The 10,834-nt window shown below is 43.6% G+C and overlaps 1 protein-coding gene across 1 annotated transcript in view; it reads right to left on the bottom strand.

Moving 5' to 3' along the window:
• DPY19L1 (dpy-19 like C-mannosyltransferase 1) overlaps window positions 1-6,538 on the bottom strand; it is a 44,766-nt gene extending 38,228 nt beyond the window's left edge. Inside the window, exons 1-2 of the mRNA XM_071429640.1 lie at window positions 5,967-6,538; window positions 4,999-5,067 (exon numbers count right to left, since the gene is read on the bottom strand). Of these exons, the coding sequence (XP_071285741.1) occupies window positions 4,999-5,067; window positions 5,967-6,252 (355 nt within the window). The 5' untranslated portion in view covers window positions 6,253-6,538. The remainder of the gene's footprint in view (window positions 1-4,998; window positions 5,068-5,966) is intronic.
• Window positions 6,539-10,834: the final 4,296 nt, after the last annotated feature.

Here is a 10,834-nt window from a genome sequence, read left to right on the forward strand (position 1 = left end):
AACAGTGTTCACTGCAGTAATTGCAGTACTACTTCAGATATGCACAGAAGGTACTCAAGACCCCAGCAAACAGAAGAATAGGAACATCTGAATTACACCTCCACAGCCAGGTCTTTGAAAATTTTCTGTGGTATTCAGCACTAGGCAACGTTTCCACCTACATCGTGCATCATTCAAGCTGACCCACCAGCATTTAATGCACACATTTCAGTTATTGACAACAAAACTGAATTAAACACATTTTTTTTAATAAGCATAAATATTTTTATAATTTTTATCACACCTACTGTGACTGTTCACTCAATTCCTGCTCAGATTTTCACTAACTCATGCTAAGGCCTGGAGCACACTACGAGCAGCACTGACTGCTAGGTCAGAGCAAGGGCAACCAACAGGCAGAACCTGGTGGCCTGAAAGGGCTTAAGGTCACTCTGCAGCCATTATCACCTGCAGCCTGCTGTCTCCTGCAGCCATCTCCCTGCACTTCCTGGTGTACTGATTGTCTGGCAGCTTCTTCAGAATCTGCTAAGTCATGGAAATGCTACAGACCAAACTTTGAAACTTTAAGGTGAAAACAAGCTTAGCAAAAAAGTTTCTGAAGCAGATCCAGCAGCAGCTGGACTCCTGAGGCTTTTGTGCTTCCCAGGTGATACAGCATCATGATGAAAAAGGAAGGATGAACAATCTCGCCATCATCTAGGTAATTATTTTGCTTAGAGGTGCACAAGTTAGAAGCTTCAAGTTGAGCTATGAACTAGAGAACTTTTAAGTTCAAAACCTCATGCCTTAAATGATGATTCAGTGAATTCCTATGTTAGACTAGCCTGTACAAAGTGGACTGGCCCTTGTTCGTCATGTTTGTTTGTTTTCTTCCCTAATGGACTCATAAAATAAATTTTAATTTATAGAGCACATGTGCTGTAAAGATGAGAAATCCAAATGGACCATGACAACCAACACAAATCTAATTGAAACTGTAATTGCTAAAAAATGATAGACTGCGCACAATTAGGTTCCATTTGTCCATTTGAAGACTATCTGCACTGCTACCATGTAGATACAGAACAAGGGGGGTAGTCTGAGGGACAAAGGGAAGAGACAAATGCTGATAAAGCAGTGAGTTAACAGCCTAGGTCTCTGACCCCTTGAGCATGACAAGACCCAGAGAGAGAAGGAACCACTCCATTTAGCTTGGACAATGCTGGCAACAAATGCAGCCTACCACGGCAGCAAACCTGCCTGAGTGAGGGATAATGGGAAGGCATTTTGAGGGACCACAGTGCTCCTCCTGGACTGAAGGTGTCTCAGTTGCCCTCTAGGCTTTCTGCCAGAGAAAGATCTGGCAGTCTAGTTGTCTTTAACCCACAAAAACCTTTATTGTTAATGAAGAGTCCTCTTATTCACATAGGCTGTATGGAGCAGAGAGAAAATGGAGAGGACAATCACCCTCCCTGCCTAGACCCAGCTGTGGCCAGAAAGGTGCTGAGCAGAGTGTCCCTCTCCAGGGTGCTGACTAGCACACACGTTCCCTCCTTCTGGCACCCAGACACTGCTGCTGCCTCTCTGAAGACGTGGAAGGAATCAAGGGGCTTGGACATTGGTAAAGCACACAGCAATGCCTGCATGCTGATGCAGAATATACTCTGAGAGTTAGAGAATGTACATCTGTTCAGGCTGCATGTTACAAGACTCGACTTGTCTGTTTTTGAAAAGCAGCAGGGATAAGAGAAAGAAAAACCCTTTGCAAATCCACTAAATTTATGTGGAGTGTACTTAATGTACACTTCATGCCCTGCTATATAAACCCAACATATATTCCATATATATATATATATATATATATATTTCACATAATCCTCCAACACAGAGGCTGGAAGTGTACTGCCAGTACTTGTTATCCTGGTCACAACAAGGTTCCTAACTGTAGTGTGTTGCATTATGATTTTAAAATTTAAGTTTTGTAAGTGAAGAGATCCAAGATGAAACTGGGTAAGACAAAAAATTACCACCACAAAACAAAAAAAGACACAAAAAATTACCTAAAAAAATTTCTAAACGAGGTGCTGGTACAATTTAACAACACTGACCTCATGTTAAACACTTCGCACAGCAGGTGAGGTGGCACTATACTACACTGAAACTTCCCTCAGAGTTTTACAGCTCCACTTCTATCACTTGAAGTAGGTTTTTCAAAGACAAGACTGGACCCAGACAATTGGGTTCCAGTTAGAAAATGAAGACCTCAATCTTTCACTTAGAACTTCACCTTTTTTATATACTTTCTAAAAAAAAAAAAAATCACCAAAATTGCTTGGCGTAAGCAGAACTTAATGTTTTAGGAAAGGTTCAGGAGATGCAGGGGTATTTTTATACTAAGGACATTTAAATTAGTTTTCACGGAAAGCTGCAAATGTCTTTCAGAAGAGCAGGCATTGATATGACACGGATTTCCAGGTAAGCACATTAGCTCTATCAGCAATGCAGCAAACCATATTCCATACAAAAAAACCCCCATGTTCTGCAGCAATTGTATGGAAAGAAAGAGAGCAGCCCATACCTTTCTTAGTTACTGCTTATTGACTAATAGTTACACATGTGCACAAGGCATTATTTTATTTCTCAGCAACATTCACAAGATTCCCAGTAAGATTAGATACTGAAATACATTTGCATATACACACACACCAGCTATAAAAAACAACAAAAAAAATTAAGACAGATCACATGTTAAGAATATACAGTAAAGTCCAATGCATCTTAGCCACCAGTATTGTTCATTAACTCAAATTCACATGTTCCAAATAAGGCAAATATGCAGTATTTTATTGATGCAAATAAATTAACTATTATTATGGAAATTACATTTCACATCCAGACATACCACTTATTTCATAGAAGAAACAATGTCTTTAAATCTGATTCTTCCCTTCAGTAAATGCTTTATTGAAAGTCAATGCAGTAAATGTAAATACATTCACAGTTATTTTGGAGAATTTCATATACATTTTCACAGTATCGTTCTATTATAAGTACAAAGCGAAGACCTCTCATAATCACACAGCAATTAATGTTAATTACTCATATTTCAAGAGACAATGGGCTTAATTCATAGACTTCCACTCTAAGTCCAAATCAGCATTTTTCAACAGACTGCATTAAGCCAGTTTCTGATGGAAAACATGCAGCTCAGCTCTGTCAAATTACCACCCTTTGATCTCATTAATGTCCTTACTGGAGAGGGAATGAAGGAGGGGACAGGAAGGGAACACTACAGTCCTAATGCTACAGACACTTACACAGCTACCATGTACTTGAACTTGCAGATGCCATTTTCTCACCCAGCCTAAGAAGCCCTAAAACCAAAGCATATGATAAGATTTTTGCAGACTAGGGTTATTATGTAAAATCTGATAGATTTCCTGGTTTTGTCTGCGTGTTATTCTAAGAAAAGCAATTTGAATGGCATATAAAAAGGATTCTAATTCTGGAAATTAAATACTGAAGAATACAGCCACTCTTTGGCTTTATTTACCAAGAGAACAACAAATGCTGAGACACTATAATCCAACAGGGTGTGAAGGGTACAATAAACTGATTCATATTTTGTAAATATCCACAAAATGACCAAGTAGGAATACAGCAGAACTGGAAGCAATGAGGAACCTGCAAGCATTGACTACTTCTGCAGCTTAGTCAAGTTGTTACATTCTGAGATTCTGTGCAATATAATAAGGATGTCTTTAGGAATAAGGCCTCAAGTCAATGGTCATGATGAAAAAAACCCAAACAACATAATAGGGTGAAGTGTTGTATAAGAGCATCCTTGAAAGTCTGACAACTTTACTGCTGCACATAAACTGGGAGATAATTTGTAAGAGAAAAAAATTCACACTCTATAATTAAACTAGCTCCAGCTGTGGGAGCCTCTATTTTTAAAATATGGGCCTTAAATCTTAAGCAAAGCGACAACAAAAATTCAAATTCCACTAAACTTAATCAAAACTCACTATTTCATACTTAGTAAATGTACATTCTTTGCTACTGCAAATACTGTATGCTAGTACAGACTTTGCTATTACTCCAACTGAAAAAAAAACTCCCTGAAATATTTAATGTGTTATCTGGGTTTCATGGACAAATTCAAATTCCAGAAATTATAAAGCTCTCTCCCTAATCTGCTCTCAAATTTCAATCAGAGGAAAGCATTTCTCAATTCCGACCATCATTTAAACATTTCTAAGTCATTTAAGTAACTATGAGTCCAGGAACTGCTGAATAAACAGATGCAAGTAAAGCAATTCAGGAACACTTTATTCATTAACTAGTTTGTAAGCTAAGGGCTTTTTCCCTGCTACTGCTTTGCAATGTAATTCATCAAACTGAAGAAACTCCCTCCGGCAGCCAGGACTCCTGGTGATGTGATTAACAGTACCAGCATCTTTGGAATACCCTGGAAGTCTTTATTAGAATACCTTTTAAGGTGTATCTAATGGTGCAGCTGACAAATATGCTATTACCTAACATTTGTTAAATTTAGGAATGCATCTCTTTGCAAATACTTCAGGTGTTTTTTTCAAGACTTTGGTCATTAATCATGCCATTATTTACTCAACAATATTGTCAAAGATAACAACATCCAAATTTACATCCCTCTACAACTGTATGTTCTTCCACTCAACAAGCTGTTGTTCTTACATTACTTAATAAGAGTTGCTGCCTTTTTTTTTTCCCTATAAATTAATGACTAGATAGAAGAAATATGTAAATACCTGGAAATTTTTTTCCTAAAAACCCTTTTTTCCTCCATCAACTGCTACAGTAACAGCTTTCCAAAAGTTACCAGGTAGGAAGTTATTTCCTGTCCCTTTTCAACATCAGCTATGTTTTCTTCCTTTTCAAATTTGTATTTCCAAATACATTTTGACACAATTTACAATTACAGAGAAAGAAAGGTAAAGAGATCAGTATTTCCCCCCTCGATGTATTCCTTCTACTTACCCAGAAAGAACGTGAGCCAGATGTTGCTATCAGCTTTTGTTATGAAGGCCTTTCTGTCGACAACAAATACTGCCAAAAGAATACAAGCACCTTAAGCATCACTTAAGCACGGAGTCTATAAAAGGAAACCTGAGCTCTGCAACATTAGTTTTATGTAAAAATCTTGACCCCAAAAATGCTGCAACTTCATACACCAAGTTCATAACTACACATAAAAGCTTTAAACATCACAGATATACTACTAAGGTGACTATATAAATCATCAGGTTTTTAATTTCTGAAATAACTTTTACACAATAACTTGCCAAAAGGGAATTTCTACACAGCTATGTTACTGACAAATTCGCTCAAGCAGAAAGTCAGACTTTTAAAGAATACTGAACCCTCCGTGCTTTCCAGCAGAAATAAGCTGGTCATGCCAGCACCGCAAGCTGCGATAGTCAACACCACCAGACAGACTCTTTTAGCAAGAGTTACTTACACAAACAGCACGCTTCCCCACTTCTCCCCCAAAGGATGCTGAAGTGGTAAAAAGCCCTTTCCCCTTCCCTCGTCCCCGTTTCTCGCCGACCCCTGTGTGGGTTTCGTCCTTTTTCTCTCTCTTTACCGTCCCCGCGCAGTGACAGGGCGAGCAGGGGCCCGGGCAGAGCGGGAGCGCGACCTCGCCGCCGCTGCCCCGGGCAGTGCCAGGCACCGCCCGCCCCCTCCTTCCTCCTTCCCCGCCGCGGGAGGCACCTTCCCGCCCGCCGGACCCCGACCGCTGCTTCCCGGGGAAAAACGTCCCGGCGCTCCCTTCCCCGGCAAAAGCCGCCCCGTGCCACGGGGCAAGGGAACCGCCACTTGCCGGAAAGAGGGACGGGAAGCGGCGCTCAGCCCCGCCGCACTTCCCCCGGGCGGAAGGGCCGGCTCCCATCCCTGCGGGGGCAGAGGGAGCGGAAAGGGGGCAGGGTTCGGGGCAGCAACCTTACCTCGGAGCCGCTCTCCGCAGAGGCGCAGGAGACTCAGGGGGCCGCGGCCCAGCACGTCCCGCTCCCCGTCCGCCGCGGGCCCCTCCCGGTAGGGTCCCCGGGGGTCGCCCCTGGCTCCCCGCCGGCCGCCGCCTCCCTTCCGCATGGCGCGGGCCCCGCCGGAGCCCTGCCTGCCGGGCGAGTGCGGCCGGCGGCCGCGGCTGGGGCTGGCGCCCGGCGACTGCTGCTGCTGCCCGGGCTTGAGCGGCGGCGACTCTTTGTTCCTGCCTCGGCTCGGGACGACCATCTCCGCATAGTCCCCGCCGGGGCCAGGGCGCCGCGCCGGAGGGGAGGGAAGCCGAGCCGAGGGGGGCGGTGCTCAGCGAGGAGCTTCCCCCACCCCCTGGCAGGGCCCGGAGGCCACGGGGCGGAGCCGCAGCCGGCGGGCTCGTAGTAACGGGGCGAGGGGGCGGCCGGTCTTCGCTCCGCCGCCGCCGCCGCCACCGCCACCGCCGCCCGCTCCGCCCGGCTGGACACGTGGGGGCGGGGGCGGCGCTGCCGGCGGGGCGGGGAGCGGCTCCGCGGGCCCCGCTCCGCCCCGCTGCTCACGGACGCGCCGCCCCGGAGCCCGGCGAGCAGGGGGAGGAGGAGGAGGAGGAGGGGAAAGAGGAGGCGGGAGCGGGGCTCTTCCCGCTCACTCCTTCCCTCTCCTTCCCGAGGGCTGGCCGCGGTTCTGCCGTCGGTCCCGTGCGGGTGGGCCTGCCCCCCGCGCTGCTGCGGCCTCGTCCTTCGACACCTCTCGGTGTTTTTGTCACTTGCCTTTCCCGTTCCGGGCCGTTCCGCTTTGTGATACCGTCTGCTTAAACTGAGTCCGCTCCAGAAGTGCGCGGCACTCCTCCCCCCGCCCAAATGCCCAAAATTTTAACACGCAGAAGGTAACTTGTGTGTGTCGTTGCTACGTCCTATAGAGCTTCCGCACCACAGAGAACACCCCTCCTCCTTCTTCTAGAGTTCTGTTGTGGATTTGCCTTTGCAAAGCGGCCTTTTCACCCATGAGCGCCCTGCAGATCGAGCCAAACCCTTGCTTGGGGTTCAGGGGTTAAAAGGCCCCGTTGCACATAAACTCTGTTACATGGCCCCTTGGGACATGAGGTGTTTCGTGACTTTTCCAGAGCACTTATCTTCAGGAGCTCCCAGTCGCAATCCCTGAAGCTCCTACTCTAATTACTCCTCTGAAGAGCTGTGAATATACAGCACAACTCTGGAACAAGACCCAGCTACAGCAAAGCCGCTGTTTCTCCTCCTTGTGCTCTCCTACTCAAAACAGAACAGTGCTCAAGCAGTGGCTCATCCAATAGGGATATATTAATAATTTAAATACCACTTTTTGGTAGTGTTGATTAAATATAGCAGGGTATAACCTCTTCAGTAAGTGCAGCCTCTCCAAACAGATCCATTTTACTCTTTCCTCCCTGACCTCTTCTTATTTTTATCTTTCTTGACTGTACCTATTCCTTGCCTCCCTGGTGCTCCTCACTGCTGTCTTCAGGCTTTCTTTATCCCTCTGCACTCTTCATTTTATGTTCTTGCTCAGAGCAGTTTTCAGTGTCTGAGTTTTCCATTCCACTCTGTTTACTTTCTCTAGCCTTTGCACTTTTTTCCTCTGACAAATGTAGGTTTCTCCTAAAACGTTTACAACCTATGTCCATCTCCTTTTCCTAATTATTTTTACGAATCCTATCCTGTGAAACACAGGGTTTGAGTCTAATGTGGCAAGTACCATACTAGGTATTTAAAAAAAAAATATTTAACAGATAGGTAACTGTTACATTGTTAGCCCAGGAAAGTAATTTTGGTTCAGATTCAGCTACTGAGGGAATGGAAGTGTAAGAACAGGATGGCTTTTGTTGTCTTTGTGGTAGTAGTAAGGCCGTTGACACCCCAATAAGGTTGTGAAGATAAACCTGGTACTAAACAAAGCAGCCTGTGGGACTGGCAGAAATCCTGTGTGTCCAAGTCCTCCTGGCCCATATTTTGTTTCTTGCTGGGGAAGAATCACCCTTCTGCCACTAGCTGTTTTGGGGAGATAACTGCAAAGGACATGTATTACACTGATCTCAAAAGAGCAAGCAAGGAAGAAATACTATTTTTCATATAAGACAGCCGGTCTCCTGAGTACCCAGGCTCTTCTTCCAACATGAATTATGTGTGGCAGTTTCATATTGCAAGAAACATTTATCTGTCCTTATTACATACTAAATATAAATGAAGGCATAAAAGGAACACCTTTCAAGTGTTTGAGGACTACATACTATTTTCCCCACCTGCTTTTCAGGAGAAAAAGTCCCACAATCTGCTCTTCTTTGTATTTGATTTTAATTGAGTAGCCTTGTTATAAATTCAGTAACCAGAGGACTCTGTTGTTGCTGTCTGAGTGATTGAAGGGTACAGGCTCCAGATAGAGTTTTGTACATAACCAGCATAGAAAAAGAGCAATATGATATGTTCTGCTGATTTTTAACTCCTGTAACATATATTTCAATTTTTGCCAAAATCAATAGAGTCATGGAACACTTAGAAACTTGAAGGTTGATATTATTAAGGTTCATAAAATTGCTGTGGGATGGCTCAGCCGTTGAGATTAACTGGGCCTGCTCCAGCCTGCAGCAGATCAATTACCTTCAGGCTGTTTTCTCTTAATAAAACTCTTCAGGCAATTTATTTCAACAGGTGCCACCCACAGAACCTGGCTACCTATACTACTAAACAATTCTAAAGGTTTTAAAAGTTACTATAAGTGTGTAAAAACAGAACACCACATTCTTAAATGTAAAGGTGCCCATATTCAGCAAGCATGAATTGCTATAGAAAACCTCCAACACTACTTCAGAAGAGCTGCAGTAGAGAAGTACACCTCTAAAAATAAAATGACATTTATTTCAATCTATAAGATACAAGCAGTAAGAAATAAAGCTTGGGTTTATATCATCACAGGAATTGCATATTTTTTTGAGAAGTGCTATGTTTAATATCCAGCATCACGTTTCAGACAGTGTAGCTCATTACTAATCCTGCACACTACAGTGAAAGGAGTGATTCCAATAAATCTTTCTGTTTATAACAAAAAAGGAAGGGAAGGAAAGAAATATATCTCTGAAAATAAATTAGATTTTTCTCAACTCTCAAGGGTGCTGACAGACCTATACAAGTACATAGGAGAGACATCATATTAATCAGATTGTCCTGACTTCTTCTGTCCAGGGAAAGCAAAATCCCTAAGAGTTTGTTCCACAGTTTTCTGCTGTCCCAGGACAAGGCATATTCTGGAACATGATATTTCTGTTTCTGCTAGGTCTTCTCTATCTCTTTGCTCAGACATTTTCTATGATCACTGGACTGTCCCTTCATATTTCCAAATCACTGTGACAGATATCAGCAATCTCAGCTGGATAGTGATTGTGACACACTGTCAGCAGAAATAATGCACAGTCCTCAGGAATAAACCCCTGCTAGTGAAGCACATTGGCCTTGGCAGTTCCTAGTTCTCTAACAGCATTTGTAACTCGGGACGCTGGATGGGCACACCTCATTACCAAACAGTCCAGAGCTGGCATTCCTCTTCCTACTCATCCTCATCTTCTGTGTTGTTTCATTACACCAATTCTCTCTTTTTCTCTTGCCTCTAGTGAGACCTTTGCTTTCTAGCTTGTTACCAATACCAACCCTTTCTCTCTCCAGTCACCTTCAAGGTGATCTGAATAAGGGTGCTTGTAGAGACTCCCTTTTTCAGTCTGTAATGATGTTTCGTGTACTGCTCTGCTTTGTTCCAGTGGAGCTGCCTCAGAGTGAATTCTGTAGATTTTGTGACAAGGCTGTCGTTCCCACCTACCACAGGGCTTTGCTTCTGTGAAGTTTCTGTTGATCCCCCACACTTTCACACGTTCAGCAGCAGACTTAATAATAGCAGGACTGCATTGTAGCAAGTTAGGGAACTTCAGGCTCCCTTTCCTTGGTTCATTTAATCCAAGGTTAGCATGCAATGAAGGCATGTTCTAGAAAGTATGTCTCTTCAGAAAACCACTGTGTGACTGCTGCATGGTTAGATGTACTCAACCTAGCATTAAATGAGCCATTTTTAGTGCTGACAGCAAGAGAGCTACAGCAATGTGGAGCTCAGAGCCTCAGGTAACTAACCAGGATGTTAGAGTGTTTTGAGCTCCATGCCATATGGCCATATCTGACTTAACTCATTATTTATACTACTTGAGCTTCAGTCACGGAGCAGAAAAATTCTTACTTACAGGAAGATCTTAAGGAAAACATTAATATTTGGGACCTCTTCTTGTGAAGACCAGGCTGAATATAAGTGCAGAAGACAAAGGAGTCTCGTAAGGTAGAAGTAAAGATGCAGGATTGCCATCGGAGTTTGTACACGGAGGAATTTGCTAGGGAAAAACAAAACCAGCAGAATGCAGTGGCAAACTATTATAGTGTGTACCTTGTCCTATTTAACAGCTTTGTGGGACCAGTTCACTTTCTGCAGGATACAAATATTCCCCCTTGAGCTAACCCCTTTAAACATACATCACCTGTATTCTGAGGAGGGGAAAGTATGCTCCTGGTAGGTTAGTAATCTGATCTCTGCTTGCACATGTCTGCTCATACATGTCTTCTCTCACTTTTCAAGTTGCAGTTGCATTAACTTTAACTTTTTTTATATATAAAACACTATGTAGAAGTGGATTATCTGTGTCTGTGTGGCTAACTGCTCATACAACCAAAACCTTGTTTCTACTAGAAATGAATAAGAACAATTTACCTAGCTTGCCAACCCTGGCAACAACAACAAAGGAAACAAAAAATCACGTATTTTGAATTAGAGGTCCTAA

This window comes from Agelaius tricolor, unplaced genomic scaffold (genome assembly GCF_023055355.1).
Source record: "Agelaius tricolor isolate 1412-34295 unplaced genomic scaffold, bAgeTri1.0.p SCAF_6, whole genome shotgun sequence".
Taxonomy (NCBI): Eukaryota; Metazoa; Chordata; class Aves; order Passeriformes; family Icteridae; genus Agelaius; species Agelaius tricolor.